General features: G+C 51.1%; 1 protein-coding gene across 2 annotated transcripts in view; it reads left to right on the top strand.

Moving 5' to 3' along the window:
• The window catches only part of MAP3K15 (mitogen-activated protein kinase kinase kinase 15), a 114,077-nt gene that overhangs the window by 88,236 nt on the left and 5,003 nt on the right, over positions 1-20,838 (top strand). The window contains exons 15-22 of one of the 2 annotated variants that reach the window (XM_032330215.1): positions 2,582-2,715; positions 4,930-5,057; positions 7,643-7,773; positions 7,975-8,080; positions 17,194-17,351; positions 19,388-19,571; positions 19,761-19,787; positions 20,344-20,503. In XM_032330215.1, the coding sequence (XP_032186106.1) occupies positions 2,582-2,715; positions 4,930-5,057; positions 7,643-7,773; positions 7,975-8,080; positions 17,194-17,351; positions 19,388-19,571; positions 19,761-19,787; positions 20,344-20,503 (1,028 nt within the window). The remainder of the gene's footprint in view (positions 1-2,581; positions 2,716-4,929; positions 5,058-7,642; positions 7,774-7,974; positions 8,081-17,193; positions 17,352-19,387; positions 19,572-19,760; positions 19,788-20,343; positions 20,504-20,838) is intronic. The other variant, XM_032330216.1, reaches the window with a different exon arrangement.

Below are 20,838 nucleotides of genomic sequence, written 5' to 3'. Positions count from 1 at the left end.
GGCCCTGGGAAGTGACCTGTGCGTTTGCCCACCTGCCAGCGCCCCTGCCTCTTCAGGCCTCAGGGCAGAGCTAGTTCTGTGGATGGTAGACGCGTCCGCACGGGCAGTAGGTGTCAGTGGCTCGGCTAACGGCTGGCTTTGGGAGGCAGGTCTTCTGAAAAATGTGTCCCTGTTTCTTGAACAGAGGCAGATTTCAGACAGAGGGCCTTCCATTTCTTCGTGGTTTATGACCTAAATTCCTGGAATGTGTAAATGCCGAACAGCCTCACATCCCCCCGTATCCTCCTGAATGCTCCCGCCCCTGGAAGGAACCCCCAGTCCTTCACACCACGTGTTCTGATGGAGGCTTCCAAGACCTGTGACTTCCGCACCGGGAATCTTCCAAGGCTGGTGAGCAGACAGGCCTTGGAGTGAACTTGCACAAGAAGCTGTCCCCAGGAGATGGTGGCTCAGAGCCGGCCGGAAGCTCCCTTCTGCTCAGTTCACATGTCAGCGGCCGGGTGGCTTCTGCCCTGACCAGCGCCACGCCGGGCACTGAGGCCTGACAACAGGACAAGCACCGTGCCCTCAGGAAGCACAGGGTTTCCCCTACTTGGTGAAACAGAAGGAAAAGAGTAGCAAAAGCAAACATCCGTGTATAGCGAAAGCCCAAATACTTACATGGGCACTGGAAACAAAGATCCACAGTTAAAAAAAAAAAAAAAAGATAAACTACTCTTCCATGAGTAAGCTAGCCGTCACTCTGCGTGACTTGCAGAGATGAAGTCAAATAGGTCTGTACAGAAGAACCTGCCTACTTCGGTATCTTCTCAGCCAAGATGTTTCAGAAAAATCTGGCAAGGACTGAAGTAAAATTTTCTTGTGTGTACAACATATAGAAGTTTTTTTTTTTCTCCACTAATTCAGAATGTGTGCCTACAAGAGAAATAGTCGGCCAGCCAATGGTACCCATTCGTCTGTGGATGGACACATGGGCTGCTTCCATATCTTGGCTGTTGTCAGGAAGGGTACAGTAAGCAGACGGGAGCATGTATCTCTTTGAATTGATGTTTTCATTTTCTTTGGGTAAATACCCGACCTGGGAATTGCCGAATAGTACGGTAGCTCTATTTTTAACTTACTGAGGACCGTCTATGCAGTTTTCCAGACTGACTGTGCCAGTGCACGTTCCCACCAACAGCAAGCAACAGTTTCTTTTTCTCCACAGCCTCACAAACACTGATTTTTGACCTTTTTGGTAATAGCCAGTCTGACAGGTGTGAGGATCCCAAGATCTTGTGGACACCACAGCCGCAGTCTGCTCATTACGCGGTTACACCTATGTGTCTGCACAGCTGTTCAGAGTTGCCACTAATTCAGGTCCTCCCGCTGATGACAATTTAATGAGATTTTTACTATGAAGTTAGTTGGGAATTCATTCTTTGAGGTTTCTTTCAGAAAATATCAAAAAGATCCATTTTGATCATTGACTCGGGTACTTGAATTCTTACTTTAGAATCAGAGTTTGTTGTGGAGGTGAACGGATTGATACTCTCTGAAGGTAACAGATGGGTGGGGGCGAGAAAGGTTTGCGATCGAAGCCTTTTATGGCACAGGCTGATGTCCGGTTCAATCAGATGTGACGGCGACCTGTTAGTGATCTTAACCGTCATGCGCATCCTTGGAAGTACGTTGGAAGGGACCGACACACATTCTGTGCTCTTCTGTAAGTAGGCACAGTAGAGCGTAGAAAACAACAGAAGGCAGGATGGCTCAGCTTAGAGTTAAATGTGTTGTCTTCCTCAAGAGGAACCAACTGGAATGCACCTGTACAGCAACTTTTGATAATGAGATTGGGGGAACAGAATAGCGCGGGTGATCACAGGTAGAATGTGTGCATCGTGTCTGACACTAGATCTGTCCATCTAGAAGGGGGGAAGCCCTGCCTATGTGATTTGTATTAAGAGCATTTTCTTGATCTTCGCTTCTTGTCTGGGCTACAGAAAGAGCTTGGTTTCCTGAGAAGCTAATGAAGGATCATGTGGGGAGGGCACTTCTCTGGGGAACTGGACATGGTGTAGAAGCCTTTGTAAATTGCAACATTAAACGGGGACAGAATCTCCAAAAGCTGAGGCTACTGAATTCCTTATGAGCTGTACTTTTAAAATTTTTTGGATTCCATTTCCTAGAGTCATGATGTGAATATATGAATAACGGAGAATTCTACCTTTTGAAAGTAGTTACTTGGTGAAAGTTACATAACCTAAGGAATGTGACCTACCCGGTACACAAATAATGTTATTTATAAATTTAAAAATGGCAGGACAGGGCGCCTGGGTGGCTCAGTGGGTTAAGCCGCTGCCTTCGGCTCAGGTCATGATCTCAGGGTCCTGGGATCGAGTCCCGCATCGGGCTCTCTGCTCAGCAGGGAGCCTGCTTCCCTCTCTCTCTCTCTGCCTGCCTCTCCATCTACTTGTGATCTCTCTCTGTCAAATAAATAAATAAAATCTTTAAAAAAAAAATGGCAGGACAATGTTTCGGTTCTGATGGGGCTCCACCACAAGTTGTGTGGTTTTTTATCCTGTTGCTTTGCCTTCTTCAGTATGAGTATGACCACGACGTGAATGGCGATAGGGTCGTGCTGGGGAAAGGCACGTATGGGATCGTGTTTGCCGGAAGAGACCTGAGCAACCAGGTGCGCATAGCCATCAAGGAAATCCCGGAGAGAGACAGCAGGCAAGTCAGCGCGGGCCTTCCTCGTTCTCAGGTGCCACCTCCACACCCAACCCCCGGTGCCCAGCACTGAAGGCACAGCGGACTTAAAAATGAAGGTGTTGTGTCGTCCAAAAATGGTAGAACAGTGATTTGCTTTTCTTCTTTGCATGTTATAAGTAGGTGGAGAAAACGGAACAACTTTACTTGGGAGGCATGTGGATTGCCAAGTCATATTTTAAAAGAAAACTGTGGTTTTATTTCCACTCATCAACTAGGTCTAAAGTTGTACATTTTTACATAGAAGGACATTGGCAAATTTTTTTTAAATGCGACTCAGGGCTTTAATTCATAATGTAACAATTTTAAAGGGCATTGGCTTATTCAGATGTATCATTACAGAAAATCAAATGTGTCGGATAGAAAATCAGCTTTTTGCGAAATAGACTTCTTTTTTATACCCTGCCCTTTAACCTCACCCTCATCCATTTAGGGCTTTTTTTTTTTTTTAAACCACCACTGTTACTCAGTATTTTTTCGAGTCTAATAGATATTTATTCCTTTTTAAAATTCACACCCCCCCATTCTAGACAAGAATGTGGCAGTGTTGACTGCCGAGTATTTTTGTAGAGAAGCTACGTACAGAGTAATGGCCACCACAGAAGAAAGAATAGCTCTGTCCTCCACAGGCGTGTTCAGATGATGTCTGCGTGTTGCTGTCAGTGCTGACACTGATGGACCCATACAAAGAGCATCCCATCCTGGTGGTCAGCGAATTGTTAGGGATGGGTTACAAGTGCTTTCTAGCAGCTGTTAGACCCTTCATCTTTCATTTGTTCGTTTATTCGCTCATTCAATTTGTCTGTCTTTTCATTTATGATATTTGAGCTCAAAGGCCAGGTCTGAAATGAACTTCTCTAGCTTCTTCTAAGGGTGGGAAAGATTAAATGACTTCTTCAAGGACGTGAGGAAACAAGACTGGGATCCAGTCTCTTGAGTTCTTTGTCCAGTATTATGTGTCTTATGCTCATGCCAGATAAGGTGGTGCAGTTGTGTTTTAGGGGGAAATTGCTGGCATGGACCGCCTCCTTTGACTGGTTGCAATAGTTAAGCTTTTCATTGCCCGTAGATTTTCCAGGAATTGTAGAGCCAGAGGGGACCTTAGAGACTGTTTTTGTCCCTTTCCCTAAATGTATAGCTGACCCTATGATGTTGGGCACCTCTTGGCCAGATTCTGGGCCGGCCCTGGGGGCCGACAGGTGCCGAGGATGCTGTCCCGGAGGCAGGGTGCTCCTGGCTTGGTAGGGAATGCAGATACCTTGCCTGGGGGTCAAAGTGATGAGTGCCGCAACGCGAGGGGGTGCGGGTACACAGAATGCTTGTGGAAAAGAGAAGAGGAGTCACTTCTCCTGAGTGAATTGTGATTAAGTTTGAGGAAATAAATCCTCTTTGAGCAGATCTTTGAGTGATGAGTCGCAGTTCATCTGGCAGAAAAGGGGAGGCCAGTGCATTCTATGCTGAGGAAAAAACCGGAGCTGTTAAAGCACCAAGTGTATTCAGAGAACAACAAATTATCTGCTGTGACTTGAAGGTAGGGTGGGGATGGGGTGCTCTTAAGATGAGGCAAAATTTTCAAAAGATATAGTCTGGTTTGAGTTTGAAGGTCTTCCTGTGCCATGTTAAGCAAAATGGTCTTGATGTGGACTTGACGAAGAGAAGTGATCTGATAAGGTGTGTTTCACGAAGAGGAAATATGGCCACCGAAGGAGAATGGGCTAAAGAAACCAGACACTGGCTCGGAGGTCCATTAGGTAGCTCTTGGCTATAGTGTAGACTGCATCTCTGGAATGAGGCCCGAAGGCAGCTGAACATAGAACCTTCTGGAACATCTCTCTTCATGAGAGGCAGAGGAAGAGGGCCTGCTCAGAGAGGCAAAGGATAGTAGGAGCATTGAGACCTTCACATGAGCAGTCATTTACAGAGTAGCCCCTGCACACCGGGCATGCCAGCGGGTGCCCGAGACCCTAAACACACCTTGGCCATCCGCAGCCCTGTGTGGCCCGTGTTACTGTCCCCTGTTCTACAGATGGGAAACTGCCTACTCTCATGGAAGCCAAGAGAAAGACTGTTTCCAGAAGGAAGGGCTGGCCAGCCGTAGGGCCAGCCCTGGTGCAGTGCCCTGCAGACCTCAGGCCCCAAGGATCTGGCAGGTGACCCTGGCTTTGCTTTCCTTACTAGGTACTCACAGCCTCTGCACGAGGAGATAGCCCTGCACAAGTACCTCAAACACCGCAATATTGTTCAGTACCTGGGCTCCGTTTCGGAGGACGGCTACATTAAGATATTTATGGAGCAGGTGCCTGGGGGTGAGTAGTCCCTAGTATTGCGGTGTCATACACGGGAAAGCACTGATGAAACTGTAATGGGAACGTCTTCCTCCTCCTTGCCATTTAAAAACGGACAGACTTTTAGAGGCGGGAGAGCATGTGTTTCTCAGAGGAGCTGGATACCAACTTTTCAGTGTCACACACATAGGCTCTTTGTCGTTTAATTCAGTCATCAAATATTCATTGAGGATCTACTGAGTGCCAGCCGCTGGGCTGAGCACTGGACACAGAGGAATAAAGCATAGTCTCCAGCCTTGAAGCCCTCACAGTCTAGGCATTGAAAGATAATTTGGAGACGAGGGGATAGCGGTTTTAAATATGACACTGCATGGGGCGCCTGGGTGGCTCAGTGAGTTAAAGCCTCTGCCTTTGGCTCAGGTCATGATCCCAGGGTCCTGGGATCGAGCCCCACATCGGGCTCTCTGCTCAGGAGGGAGCCTGCTTCCCCCTCTCTCTCTGCCTGCCTCTCTGCCTGCTTGTCATCTCTGTCTGTCAAATAAATAAAATCCTAAAAAAAATAAAAACAAAAATAAAAATGACACTGCAAAATAACATGTTTACTGTGACATCCTACCCCCGTGCCTTAGCCACAAAATCCCCCCAGTTTGGGCAGTATCGTGGCGGGGATCACGGGGAAGGATTCCTCTGATCTACAGCCAGAATGTCTAGCTTGAGTTGGTCCCTCCATCTGCAAGCTGTGGGAGCTCAGGCAAATTCTTTACCTCTGTGCCCCCTCAGTTTTTTGACTGAATAGATGAATTATAAAATTGGAGTAATAATATTTACTCTAATGCTTGGCTCTGCAATAATTATTGGAGCGATGAAGACCCTAGCTCAGTGGGTTGTTGGATGGATCAAATGAGATAGCATATGTGAAGCTTTTAAAACGGTGCCTGGCAGAGAGCAAGAGCTCAAGAAATGTTCATTTAAAAAATAATAATAATAATGATGATTCGAGTACAAACACCAAACCTTCAGTTAGAAATCTGTATTCAGGGGTGCCTGGGTGGCTCAGTGGGTTAAGGCTGCCTTTGGCTCAGGTCATGATCCCAGGGTCCTGGGATCGAGCCCTGCATCGAGCTCTCTGCTCAGCGGGGAGCCTGATTCCCCCTCTCTCTGCCTCTCTGTCTACTTATGATCGCTCTCTGTCAAATAAATAAAATCTTTTTTAAAAAAATCTGTATTGAGGGGCATCTGGGTGGCAAAGTCGGTTAAGCATCCAACTCTTGGTTTCAGCTCGGGTCATGAGATCGAGCCCTACGTCAGGCTCCGCACTCAGCGTGGAGTCTGCTTGGGATTCTTCTCTCTCCCTCTCCATCTGCCCTTCCAGCTCATGCTCCCTCATGTGCGCGCACAGGCTTACTCTCTCTCTCTCTAAAACAAATTAATATTTTATAAAGAAGAAATCTATATTCATTCATTCCTTTATAACCAACAGTTATTAAGAGCCTACTGTTCTATCAAGAGCCTAACTGTATATTGTGAGCCAGGCAGTGGGCTAGATTTTGAAGGTTATATTAAGGATAAAATACAATTTCTTCTCTCAAGCTGCTCCTAGTCTAGCAAATATGTCGGTCGCTGTTCACATTGATCGATTTTTCCAAGGGTGAGGTTTAAGGACAACAGAACTAAACATGTGCACATACTCTTTTACAGATGGGGAAACTGAGACATAGCAGCATTCTTTCTGCACTGTGTAAGGTGTCAGGCTGAAGTTGGCTGATGTCCAGGGGCTTGCACAGTGACCCCTGAAACACATGGTCAGAATACTGTGAAGGTTGCTTTTCTTTGAGCCCAAAGATTCATTGTCCTATAAAATAAGGGCAGGGGATGGGACACCTGGGTGGCTCAGTTGGTTGGACGGCTGCCTTCGGCTCAGGTCATGATCCTGGAGTCCTGGGATCGAGTCCCGCATGGGGCTCCCAGCCCTATGGGGAGTCTGCTTCTCCCTCTGACCTTCTCCTCGCTCATGCTCTCTCTCACTCTCTCTCAAATAAATAAATAAAATCTTTTTAAAAAAAAATAAGGGTAGGGGTGTTAAGGCAGTCCTGCCCCTGTGGCCCGGCACAGGGGGCTTCTCTCATTGAAGATGAACAGACCCAGCCTCCTCTGATCCTGGTCTCTGTCTCCCTAAATGGCCCCTCATTCTGGTCCTGTCCACCTCTGAGTTGAAGACCAGGTATAAAATGGGCTTTAACCCAAGCTGAGTGGCCAGGACATTTGTGCCATCCCTGCAGCAGGGGCCTGGCCTCCCCAGGCCAGAGCACCTTACTGTGCACTCTCCTCCCGACTTTGTGCAGCGTGATGGACTGTGTAAAGCCAAGGGAGCCCCGCTGCATTTCAGAGGTCCCAAGGGGCTCCCATTCCCCCTTCTTCTGCCGCTCCTCCTCCAGCCGCGTGGCATGCACGACTGGGAGCCGGCAACAGAGGGAGGAAAGAAGAGCAGGTAGCCGCCGTGCAGCAATATTGGCTTGCTGGATTATGTGGAATAAGAAACCTCACTTTGCTTGGTTTCTGTGGAATCTTCAACATCCTGCTGAGTTTTCTGCTGTGTCTGCTTCCAGGGAGCCTCTCTGCTCTTTTGCGATCAAAATGGGGACCAGTGAAGGAGCCCACCATCAAGTTCTACACCAGGCAGATCCTGGAAGGCCTGAAGTATCTCCACGAAAACCAGATCGTGCACAGAGACATAAAGGTACTTGCTTGTTGGCACCAATGAACCTCGTTGGTGTCCCCGGGACCCGCCAGCGGTCAGCTGGCCTGTCTGCAGACGGCTCAGCTCAGAGAAGGGAAGGGGCTGAGCTCGGCCGTCCCCAGAGTGCCAAGCCTAGACTTGCTAGAGACTTGACACCGTTTCTTAAGGTCCAAGGCGTTTGATGTTCCTCCTTTTCTACAGGGTGATAACGTTCTGGTGAACACCTACAGCGGAGTGGTGAAGATCTCTGATTTCGGCACCTCCAAACGGCTTGCAGGAGTGAACCCATGCACCGGGACTTTCGCTGGTAAGTGGGCTGGGGCGCGGGCAGCCGCGCTGGAGTCACGGTTCCTGAGCACAGTGTGGCTGGTAACGGAAGCCGACCATGTGTTGTCCCCAACTTCGGGGATTGGAACCTTATAATGGCACACTGAGCCAGCGACCTGCGGCCACGAGAGTGCCTCGCTGTCGTTGTCTTCAAAGGTTGGGTAGGTGGGGTGGTCTCCTTGAGGTTTTCTGAGGGTTTCTAACCAGTCAGTGAAATAGCATCATCTTTTTTAAGTTCATGTTGTGAGTAATTCAGCATCATAGTGGAGCTCAGACAACTCGTGAGAGCGCTTTACTGGTCTGTCATAAAAACTGCCTGTTAGGGCGCCTGGGTGACTCAGTGGGTTAAAGCCTCTGCCTTCGGCATGTATCATGATCTCAGGGTCCTGGGATCGAGTCCCGCATTGGGCTCTCTGCTCAGCGGGGAGCCTTCTTCCTCCTCTCTCTCTCTGCCTGCCTCTCTGCCTACTTGTGATCTCTCTCTGTCAAATAAATAAAATCTTTAAAAAAACCCTGCCTGTTACCCTACTTCTGGTACCTCGTGCTTGGACATGGTTACCTTTCCAAGGGAAGCTGATTGTTCTGGGCGGGGGGGGGGGGGGGGGGGGTTGGATTTTCTTCTCCGTGTGTCCGTGATGGACCCACGGAAGCGGCGAGAGGGACAGGACTCCGAGCGGTCTGAAATGACCAGCTAGCTTTCCGTTTACAAGACCAGAGCATCAAGTGGGGTTCGAAAAGCTACCGGTGGCTTTTTTAAAATTCCTGCTTCAAAGGAACTGGTCCCCGGAAGGAAGTACTGATTTTGAAAAAGGAAAGGTTTGTGGTCCCATAAGGTATGATAAAAGGATCACGAAGATCCTGCTTGAGGGAATTAAGAAACACTGCATAGACTTTGCTGGTTCTGAAGGGAGCTTGGGAAGTGGCAGGGCCGTTCTCTGCCCTCGGGGCACTGAGCTCTGGAGCGGGCAGACTTGGCCTCCGCTTTAGTGCATAATGTCTCAGCTTTGAAAAAACTTCTCCTCAACAAGGGGTTTGTTGTATGACAACCACTGGACGCCCACAGTGGAGACATATTCTGTATCTAAAGAGAACTTTGATTTCTCAGGAATGACGTCTCCGTTGTAACAGGGGAAGAGGTATGCGCACCTCAGAGTGGGAAACTCACCCCAGGGATTCCCAGAGTGTGTTGAATTTTCATTTATTGTTTCTGATGTAAAGATGCATGTATCAACGTGTGTGAGTACGTATGTATGTATGACTGCCGTGTTTTTCATTACCCTAACTGAAAATGACTTCTTTCTTTCTCTTTAGAAGCCAGCAGTTAGCTTGGCAGTATGTAGCAAGAGGGTCTCTGATATGACAAGGAGTTATTTCAAAACATGAAACCCCTGACAATTTACCTTGTAATTAGCATCCCCAAGGAGAAGAAAAAATCCACAAAGAAAATGCATGTATAATCCATTATCGCATATGCTATTTTCCCAAGTAATTGACTTGAGGAGGCATGCATTCTGCATTGCAAAATAATGCAGGGGTGTTTGGGGGATAATAAAGAAGGGGACTCATTTTGGGTAGGAAATTCCCCTGCATATCATTACTCTTTGCAACACAGAGCGGTTCTGTCCAGAAGTCTCAGCTGGTTCCTGCAGAGCCCCACTTAGATGCCTGGGGACATGGCGGGGCTTTTCCGTGCAAATGTCCGGAGGCTGGCAGAGCCTGGAAGGGGAGCCAGAGGCTCGGGCAACTTGTGGCCCTGAAGCCTCCCTTCCTGTGTTCCTCTGAAGGGTTTTCATTCTAGGTATAAGCCACCTAGAATGGGAGGAAGGGCCTTATGGCTAGAGTCAGCCCCCTTTGCTTCTGGGTTTGTTTGTTTTTTTTTTAACAGCTTTATTGGGGTATAAAATGCACCCGTTTGAAGTGCACAATCCACTGGTTTCTCATAAATTTTCCAAGTTGTATAGCCTTAGCCATGGTCCAATTTTTGAACATTTCCATCACTCCAAAAAGGTCCCTGTGCCACCTTGTAGTCAGCCCCCGTCCCCACCCCAGCCCCAGGTGACCACGGATGTCCTCTCTGTAGAGATTCGCCACTCTGCAGAGTTCATACAGATGGAAGAGTGCACAGTCCTATCTGTCCAGCTGCTGTCACTTTGCATAACCTGTTCCAGGTCCATCCACGCTGGGCCGCGTGTCAGTACTTCGGACCTCTGAATGGTATTCCAGGGTGTGGATAGACCGTGTTTTGTTCATCCGTCTGTCATTCAGTAGTCATTGAAATTATTTCCGCTCTTTGACCATCGTGAACGGTTCTGCTGTGAACAGTCAAGGACAAACCTTTGTGCAGACCTGAGTTTCCGTCCCTCTCGGGTAGATGCCTAGGAGTGGCTCTTGGGACAATAACTCTGTTCCAGTCTGTGGCTGTGAACATCCTTGGTTCAAATTCTGGCTCATCCACTCGCTTGCTAGCTGTGTGACTTGGGGCACATTCCCTCACATCTCTGGGCCATACGTAGTTTCTTCATAAATAAAATAGAGGTGCTCCCAGTACCACCTCAGAGGGTTTTTATGAAGATCAAATAAGTTAATATTGGCAAAGTGCTTTGACCAGTACCTGACTCATAGCCAGTGCAATGGAAGTATTTGTTAATAATAAATACTAATTTATACTTAGAAGTCCCAGGTGATTAGGGCTGAGAGGAGCCTTTGAGAGAATCAGGTTTCTGTGGGTAACTAATATGTTCCACCTGTCAAACCTAGAGGCTATAATCATAAAAGTCATCTCATCTTTTCTTTTTTTTTCCAAAAGATTTTATTTATTTATTTGACAGAGAAAGAGAGACCAAAAGCACGGGGAGCAGCAGGCTGTGGGAGAGGGAGAAGCAAAGTCCCTGCTCAGCAGGGTGACCGGTGCGGGGCTTGATCCCAGGACCCTGGGATCCTGACCTGAGCCGAAGGTAGATGCTTAACCGACTGAGCCCCCCAGGCGCCCCAAAAGCCCTTTCCTCTGTCTCCCACTGCCCTCTATATCCTGTCCAGGGCAGGAGTCCTTTCCTGAGTCTGCCAGCCATCCTGAGACAACGGAGAGAAAGTCTTAATGGCCCTCAGAGATGCAAACAGTCCGGATTGGATAACTGAAAGGGGCCCTGCTTGGTACACTGGTCTGCGCTCTGGTCCTGGTTCCAGGCGACAGCGCTCTTCCCCTGTCGCGGCGGGTCTAGCAGCAAATCAGCTCGGAGTCTTACCTTTTCTCCCCCGACTCCCACCTCCTGCCCTGCTCCCCAGCTGGGAACACTTCCCTGTGGGGTCCCTCTGAATGTAGCTCCCACGTCCTGGGCAGAGACCTGTCCTTTGGCGGCTGCCTACTGCCCCCCCACCACCACTTTTATGCCTCATATTGTATTCACTCCTCCATTTTTTTTTTCTCCTGAGGGATTCAGGCCATGGGAGATGGCCCTTGAGAAGGATTCCTTTTAAAAAGACCCCAGGCGCACCTGGCTGGCTCAGTCGGTTGAGCGGCCAGCTCTTGATTTCTGCTCAGGTCATGATCTCAGGGTCGTGAGATTGAGCCCTGCTTAGAGCTCTGCACTGGGCGTAGAGCCTGCTTAAGATAAATTTTCTCTCTTTCTCTCTATCTCTCTCAAAAAAAACCCCAGAAGTCTAGAACAGTATTTCTGCAGTGGGCCTCACGTCTGGTGTCCATGGCTCATGCGTCTTTCCCCGACTCTCAAGAGGGCGCGGTGATAGCCCCAGACCTCACGGGCGGACGCTCTGAGCACGGGAAACAGTCCCACATGCAACTCGCCAGCAGGGGACACACACACACACAGCTCTGTGAGGGGACAAAGTGGTGTCCCCTCCTTCCAGGCCCTTCCTTGGGCGGGGCAACCGGAGTGGCCCCTGGGGTCCCAGGATGCACCTTATTTCTCTTTCCTGTACTTCATTAATAGGAAACAGCTTTGAAACTTTGGGCTCGGGTTTGATATTTTCCAGGGCCTGTAGACGATGCTGATGCACGACAGTCCTGAGCGAGTGCTGAGTTGCTAAGTCGCCACGGGGCACAGCCCTAACCCGACTCCTGTACTGAGAGGGTAGCTCCCCCCCGGCACAGCGGTGTCTAAAGAAGTCGCTTTCAACACCCCCCACCTCCAGACTCGCTCTCTCCATCTTCTTAACCCCTTGATCCAGGTGGAAGGCCCCTGGGCTGGGGGCCTGTGTGCGAGGTGTGTAACCAGTTGTGCCAGACCCTCTTGGAAACATGGACCTGTCAATGGTCTCTCGCCCCGTGCCATGGTGTCTGGCTTTTATCTCAGCACCTCGATCAAAACATGTAAATTATTGCCCTGCGCCATGCATTTTCTCCTGTTGCGCAGTTGTCTAGGAGCCACCACTTGATTTCATGCCCCCAGGGGCCTGGGTCAGTGCCTGCTGCTCTCCTGTCACCATGTTTTGAACTCTGCACCCTTGCTCGGGTCATAGCTGGCTGGCCGATTGAGTGACCCGTGTGTGGGCACCCCTTGGGGGGACATGCACTTTAGAAAGGATGTGATGCCCTTAAGAGAGCCAGACGAAAGGCAAGCAAGTTTCATAGCATTAATGCATTAATCAGAGGCCTACCCGCCCTGCCCCACCACACCCCGCCACACCCCAGCTGGCATTTTTACTTGGTTTCTCAACAGAAGCCATTTTGGTGCAGCTGACGCACACTGCTTAGGGACAGTCTCTTGAAAGAGTTGTGTGGCTCTGTCTCTGTTGGACGTTTACTGTGAGGGGACGCTTTTTCTAGGAGTATGGTAGTCAGTGAAACGGAGCCCCCAGTTTTCTGTCACTGCTCTCCACCTTCTAGTTACACGGCAACGAGTCACATCAGGGCTTCGGAAATCCTTGCATCCAGTCTGCTTTTGTTCAGGCTGCATTTGTTTCCCTTGTGCTCCTGCTGGATTCCTTGTATCTGTCAGCGATGTCATGGTGAATGGCTCCAGATGTGCAGAGAGAAGAGCTCAGTTCTCCCCTGCCTTCTCTGAGCCTCATTTGTCTCCTGTATAAAATGGGAATCACAGTAGATAGTGCCTCTGTGCGGCCTCACTAAGTTGTGAGAGTCACAGAGACAGCGAGAGGCGGTGATGTTCTGTAAGCTGTTGAGCACTAGCAGGAAGTCAGGCCAGCAGTCTTCAAGATGGCCGCCAGTGTCCTCCACCTCCTGCCGTTCACAGCCCTCTGTAATCCCCTCCCCTTGAACGAGGGCTGGACTTAGTGACTCACTTCTAATGAACAGATGAAAGCAGAGTGGAAATGTGTGACCTGGAGGCTAGGTCAGAAAAAAGGATGGCTTCCTTCTTGCTTGCTGTCTTTGGGTCACTTGCTGTTGGGGGAAGCCATGTCTTAAAGATCCCATGTGGTGAGAGACTAAAGCTTCTTTCCAAACCCCACCTGAGCTTGGAAGTGGATCCTCCAGCTCCATTCTGGGTTTCAGAGGACTATAGCCCCGCAGAGAACTGGGCTAGAGCCTCCTGAGAGACTCTGGGCCGGATCCACCCAACCCAGCTATTCCTGGATTCTGACCCTTAGACACTGAGATTCTAACTCTGGTTTTAAGCTCTTAACATTTTGGGGTAATTTATTACATAACAATAAATAACTAATATGGACGCCATTGCTAAGTCCCTACCTTTATAAAGGGTGATGTTCACTGTTCACTGTTTCCATACAAAGAAAATCTCGAAGTTTAGCATGAGGCCGACTTATCCTTCAGTTTTGAAATAATTGTGCCGAAGTGGACAGGTATTTGACCAGTGTCAATAAACCATTGCAGTTTCGTTGAGTGATATTTTCCATGTTGTATAACTTTGTAAAAGTATATTCTCTTGCTCTTTTAAGAATTAACTTTCTGGGGCACCTGGATGGCTCTGGTGAAAGACTATGCAATTCTTGATCTTGGGGTCATGAGTTTGAGCCCCATGTTGGGTGTAGAGATGACTTAAAAATAAATTTTAGGGGCATCTGGATGGCTCAGTGGGTTAAAGCCTCTGCCTTCGGCTCAGGTCATGATTCCAGGGTCCTGGGATCGAGTCCCAAATCAAGCTCTCTGCTCAGCAGGGAGCCTGCTTCCTTTCTCTCTGCCTGCCTCTCTGCCTGCTTGTGATCTCTGTCAAATAAATAAAATCTTCAAAAAAATAAAATAAATTTTACAAAATCAACTTTGAGTGATTATGTTAGTTGGCATCCAGGCCAGAAAATCAAAATCACCCCAGTTATTTTTACAGAGAGAATTTAGTAGAAAGAACTGTTAACTGGGCCTGGGTTATCTGCCAGGGCTTGAGGGGAGCACGAGGAAGGGTAGAATCGGAACCTTTCGGGAGGGGATTACTGGGTTGAAACAGGTAATGGTGGGCGTGGCAAGATGAAGCTAGTTCTGAAAGTATGAGAGGGCAGAAAAGCTAGAAACTGGACCCAAGTCCTGCAACTGGAGCCAACTGAGGCTCCAAAGGGAAGCTCCCACAGAGGAACAGCAGCTGATGTTGGGGAGCCGATAACTTCTCCTTCCTCCTTCCTTGTAGGTACGCCTGAGCAGCCTCCATGGTGTTCTCGGGCTCTCTAGCGCCCCCGGGTGGCAGAGTCTAACAGGAAGCTGCGGCAAAGCAGAAATGTTTGCAGAGTCCCCAGTGCAGCCTCCTAGAGCAGAGCCGAGAGATCATAGCTTAATAAACAGCACCCTGAGTCTTTCCTCCTTGAATGGCTTGTGAACTGGTCTGAGGGCACGTCCTCTGCCAAGGCCTCTCCCTTCACTATTCACAGCAGTACAAGCCTGGGAGGGGAGATTGTGTCACTGGAAGTTCCGTCCCTGGGGCTCTGGCATTTCCTAACAGTGCAGCAAGCGCTGTGAGCCTGTCTTGCCCAACCCTGCAGCCAGCCAAACTCTTCCCTACCAGGCTTTCGGCTTCAAAGACCAAAGCCATCACTTGTGCCCTACTGATCTGTTGAGCCCATGGACCCAGCCCAATTTATATTGAACCTTAAGTGAGTCTGACTTTTTTTTAAAATTTTTTCTTTCTTTTCAGCGTAACAGAATTCATTGTTTATGCACCACACCCAGTGCTCCATGCAATCCGTGCCCTCTCCAATACCCACCACCTGGTTCCCCTCAGTTAGTTCCTCAGAGTCCATAGCCTCTCATGGTTCAGCTCCCCTTCCAATTTCCCTCAACTCCCTTCTCCTCTCCATCTCCTCATGTCCTCCGTGTTATTTGTTATGCTCCACAAATAAGTGAGTCTGACTTTTTTAAAAATGAAATTAAAATTCTTCTCTTCAGTCTCACCAGCTATATTTGAAGGGTCCAACAGTTACCTGTGGCTAGTGACTACCACACTCAGCTGCACAGAACATTGTCATTATTGCAGAACTTTCTGTGGGAGGCACCTGGGTGGCTCAGTCCGCGAAGCGACCGATGGTCGGTGTTAGCTGAGGTTCTGATTATGATCTCAGTCTCAGGGTCATGAAATCGAGCCCCAGGTCAGGCTCCACACCAGTGTGGAGTGTGCCTGTCGCTCTCCCTCCCCGCACTTGTGCACTCACTTTTTCCCTAAAATAAATCAATAAATCAATCTTTAAAAAAAAAAAAAACATTCTGTGGGGCAGAGCTTTTCAAATGGTCACTGGAAGGAAAAATGCTAAAAGACATTGGATCTTCAAGAGGAAGATGTAGTAGGTAACGTCCCCAATTTTTTTTTTTAAAAAACCAACAAGTCCTTTGTTTTCATTGATTAAGATTCTGGAAACCTGCTTTGGTTGCGTGATCTTGGGATGGGCACTTCTCTGGGTATCCATGTTCTGTGTCACGCCGTGGCCACCGTCCTCTACAGGTCCGCTGTCTGTAGCGGGCCACATATAGTGTCTGTTTCTGTTGCTTTCCTCAGCCTCGGTTGCAAGAAAAGCCCACGAGTTCACTCCTCGAGCCCTGGTTGACCTCCTTGCCCCCATCTCTGCATTCCCTTCCCCTTCGAGGGCTGCGTCTGATCCCCACCTTCCCTGTGGCCCCCTCTGGTGGCTTGTGACCCACAGGAGAAAGTCCCCAGCCAGAGCCTTCATCATACGCTGCTTGCCATCCGGGCTGGCCCCAGGTCGCCACCTCCTGCATTTTCAATTCTTAGCTCCCTGCCCTGTGTGAGACTTCACTTGTGGTTCCCAGAACTCGCTCTGGACTTCACACCCTTGTGCCTCTGCCCGGGCTCTTCCCTTGGCCTGAGAGTCTTCTCATCCCTTTGTCTACTTCTTTGACCTTCACGGCAAGAGGCAAGTTCATGGGCAGCACCATCTGCCGCTTCCTGTGGATTTGCCTCCACGTTCACGGCGTGGCCATGCTTTACTCGCTCGCTCCTGCCCAGTGATGGCCCGTGGTGGAGGCATGAGAGCACATGGGAGTCCTCCAGCGGCAGCTTTTGGTCAGGAGCTTCCCAGCGGCCCAGCTGAACGGTCAGAGCTGCTCTTCTGAGACGACCTCCCCACTTGTTCGTCCCCCCTCCTTTCCCATGTGCCACGTCGGCACTGAGGTTGCCGCTCTTTGTCCTTTGTCCCTCTATGAAGGACAAAGAGGTCCTTCGCTCTTTGTCCGTCGTAGACGTCTCCCCAGTAAATCTCTCATGTCTGATCCTGCCTCGGCTTTTACCTCTCAGAGAACCGAGCTGATCCAGATAGAAGCAGGCAGAGCGTTCTCGGCCCCCGCTGCTCCAGCGCCTGCTGGACTTGCCCACCATCGCCCTCTTGTCTCTCTCCTCCCCTGGGCGGCTCCTCGAGGTCGGGCACTGTGTTTCTCACCTTCTGTGTTTCTCCTCTCCTGGCACACCCTACTGTGTGCTTGTTGGTTCGGGGCCCATTTATCCTTCGAGGAACCGAGCAATCTTCTGTCGACATGACTCGTAGCCAAGGAAGGCATGTGGCATGTCTCTGATCAGAGACCGGGCGCGACCGCATCATTGACGCCTGAGAGCAGGCTTCATCCATGGTTAGTGGGAGGGTTAAAGTTCATGCACTTGTTTACTAATGGTCCACTTAGGTTTGTGAACAGCAGGGTGCCCACGATCTTTATTTTTTTCCCAATAGGCACTCTGCAGTACATGGCACCTGAGATTATCGATCAGGGACCTCGTGGGTACGGTGCCCCGGCAGATATCTGGTCCCTGGGCTGCACCATCATCGAGATGGCCACCAGCAGGCCTCCGTTCCATGAGCTCGGCGAACCGCAGGCAGCAATGTTCAAAGTAAGACATGTTTGCTGATTGAGGATGCTGGTGTTGGGGAAATAACAAGCCAAAAGAAAATCTGCCCCTCCAGAGCCCTCACCACGAAGGTGGGAGAGAAAAGCAGTGCTGCCACTGAGTAAGCACTATATCAGGATGTGACAGCTAAGACAGAAGCATGTGTCCTCTTCAGCCCAGCAGTGCTGCCCTTTACACCCGTGTTTGCAAAGGGAATGAGGACTAGTCCTCCCGGGCGCAGACTGGAGAGCGCCACGGGTCACACTAGTGTGTCCGGGGAGGAGGGGGGAAACCTGGCAATTGGGATGACCGTTTGCATTAGCTAATTGGCTTTACCCAAAGGAAAAATAAAGTTCTCCAATCTTTAAGACAGGAGAGGTAGTTTTGGGGCGCCTGGGTGGCTCAGTCAGTTAAGCATCTGTCTCCGGCTCAGGTCATGACCCCAGGCTCCTGGGTTTGGGCCCCGCGTCGCCGGGCTCCCTGCTCTCTCCCCGATCTCCCTCAACCCCTCCTCCTCTCGGACAAATAGGTAAAATCTTCGGAAAAAAAGAAAAAGGAGGGAGTTTTGGAGCAAGTCTTTACTTTAGTTAGGCTCTTCCCTTCGCGCCGAAACTCGAGATGGGGATGTGTTCCTGGATGTCGGCATTTCCAGGAGTTGGCCCCGGGTCCTTGAAAAAGACATACTTGGCAAGAGGTTTATTCAGCTTTTAGGAAGATTCACATGCCTCTCACAGAGACCAAGAACTTGAAATTACACGTTTTTTTAAAGTAAGTGTTCTAAGGGGGGGTCTCCCCTTATTTTCACCAGGGAGGATGAGGCCTCTTATTTTGAATGCGTGTTTGCCCTTAAACTGGGCAAGGCTCAAAGGCCACATGTGTTTGGAGGGCGGGTTTCTCGCTGGGTTTTGAAGAGGTGGGACTTTGGATAACAGATGGTGCGTACCTCGTCGTTCTAAAAGCCCTCCCAGAGCTGGCAGGCAGGGCACCCACAGTCTCAACAGGACCCTGAACTCCAGAGCTGGGGGACAGCGATGACCTTCCCCGTCCTTCGCATTGGGCCGGGATGGGGCCAGCTGCGGTTTGGGAGGATCAAACCCGCGGCGGCGTGATGGAGAGTGGCCGGTGCTGAGGGAACCGGCAGGGCCCAAGCGGGGCTCAGTGAGGACACCCAGCGGCCCAGGGAGGTCGGGGTGAGGTGAGGTGTCTTTGAGCCACCGCCGCCAGGAGCTGGAAGAGGCAAGGACTGAGCCACTGCAGGTTTCAGGGGGAGGGGGGCCCTGGCAGCAGCTCGAGTGAAGCCGGGAGAAAACCAATGGCTGTAGTCTGAGGGCACTGGGTTTGTGGCCCCCGGAGTGCCAGCAGAGCACCTCTGGAGGCAAGCCGCTCCTTTCTTCTCGGGGCTCCTGAGAATTTCTGTCTCTGGCCCCCTCGGGCCGTTCCCTTCCTGCCCCTCAGGGGAGGGGCGTCCCCTGTCATGTGTCCTGCATCTCCCATCTGGGGGGTATATTCCATCCATTGTTTTGTGTTCTCAAAATGTAACACTGGACCTAAAAACTTGTATTTGATTGTGGCCAGAACAGTTAACGTGAGCTCTGCCCCCTTAATAAGCCTGAAAGCGCGCCCCGCGGGTCTGCCGGGTCCAGGGCCGGAGTCCAGAACAGTGTTCTCTCCGCTACGATCCTCTTGTTGAGCCGAAACCTTGTGGCCCGCGCTCAGTCACTCCCCGCTCCCCCGCCTCCAAGCCCAGACTCTGGAGCCTCCCTCCGTGCTGGTCTCAGGGCTCCAAGAGGACAAGGTCAGAAGCCCCAAGACCTCTTACGGCCTAGGCTCTGAAACTCCTCTGATGCCACTTTCCCTGAGACCTGCTGGGCACGGCCAAGGCCAAGTCCCAGGCAGCCAGGCGGGCACGTCGGTGACCGTGGTCTCGGCCGGCCCCTCGAGCGTGGCGGGGCTGGGGGAGGAACTCGGTATTGAAGGCTTGTGCAGCTGGGTGTGCTGAGGCCTCACAGCCACATCGCTCACCTCTCCCTTAAATGCAGGTGGGGATGTTTAAGATCCACCCTGAGATTCCAGAAGCCCTTTCCCCGGACGCCAGAGCCTTCATTTTATCCTGTTTTGAGCCTGACCCCCACAAACGTGCCACCGCGGCCGAGCTGCTCCAAGCGGGTTTCTTAAGGCAGGTGAACAAGGGCAAGAAGAACCGAATTGCTTTCAAGCCGGCAGGTGAGGTGTACCCGGACAGCTGGGGGCGGGGCTGCGTCCCGGGGCTCGGCGATGCCCGGGCTCCTCCGTCACTGAGCGCACCGAGCCTCCCGCCTGGCACCCGTTGCCGGGAAGAGTGGCAGGGACAGGAGCCCCGGCTGGGGGAGTTGTCCCACCCCAGCCAGCTAATGGCCCTTGATTTCCCGACAGGTTCAGGGAGCCCCTCAAGTGACAGCGGTACGCCCCCTTGGTAAAGTTCTTCCTTTGGGATTGTGCCGAGGAGGGAGGCGCAGAGGTTGCCCTGGCTGGGGTTTGGGGTCTTCCCTGCGTGCAGGGCCTGGCCTCCCCCCGACCCCGTGCTGCCCCCGACCTTGATTCAGGAGCACATCGGGGGAGTTTGCCTGTAGCAGCTGTCCCCCAGGCCACAGAAGCCAAGGGACCCCTTCTAGGGCAGTGAGTCCTACCCAAGAATGACATAAAAATGGCCTTTGCCAAGGAAGCTGTTTGGTTTCTGCCTGGTATGGATGGAGTCAGAAGCCAGGACACAGAGGCTCAGCGTCTTACTCCCAGTGTGGCTCGCTGTGTCAGCGTTTCCTGTGGGCGGCCTGGAAATGCAGCCTTGCGCCTATTTCAGACCCACTGAAGTGGAGCCTCCATTTCAGGGACCCCTGGGTGATGGACTGGACTGGCCCATTAGAGCAGCACAGACTTAGCCGGCCCCTGCATGGGTCACCTGGCCTAAGGGGCTGTCTGAGACCCCCACCCCCGCCTCCCTGTCTCGCTCCCCATACAGAGAGTCCCCGGGGCACCGCCCTAGCCCTGCCCATGCCGGGGGAGCCCGTGGGCAGCAGCAGCAGCGAGCATGGCTCTGTCTCCCCGGACTCTGACGCCCAGCTGGATATCTTCTTCGAGAAGGCCCGGGCACCTAAGCACCGGCTCAGCCACCTGCTCAGGTACGGCCCACCCCTTCTCTCCACTCTGGGCCTCTGAGGGGGTGCTTGCATTCACCGGAGGCCAAATACCTCCCAGGTCAAAACCAGACAGCCACCAGGGGCTTTGGCTTGCTTTCTGCGCCATCAATAGGCCAAAGGTGCAGGTAAGGTGGGCAGTGGCTGAACATTCACTGCAGCCACTTACATAACTCTCCCTCCCCCCTTCCCCCCCACCTTCCTCCACACTTATCTCCTATCCTCTTTGCCCCTCCTCCCATCATCCCCTTAATTGTCCCCTTATTCTCTCCCCCTTCCCCCCCTCCTCCCCACCCCGCCTTTCCCCTCCCTTTCCTAAA

This window comes from Mustela erminea, chromosome X, assembly GCF_009829155.1.
Source record: "Mustela erminea isolate mMusErm1 chromosome X, mMusErm1.Pri, whole genome shotgun sequence".
NCBI classification, from domain to species: domain Eukaryota; kingdom Metazoa; phylum Chordata; class Mammalia; order Carnivora; family Mustelidae; genus Mustela; species Mustela erminea.
The sequence above is the reverse complement of the archived record's forward strand: the minus strand, read 5'-3'. Positions and strand labels throughout refer to the sequence as shown.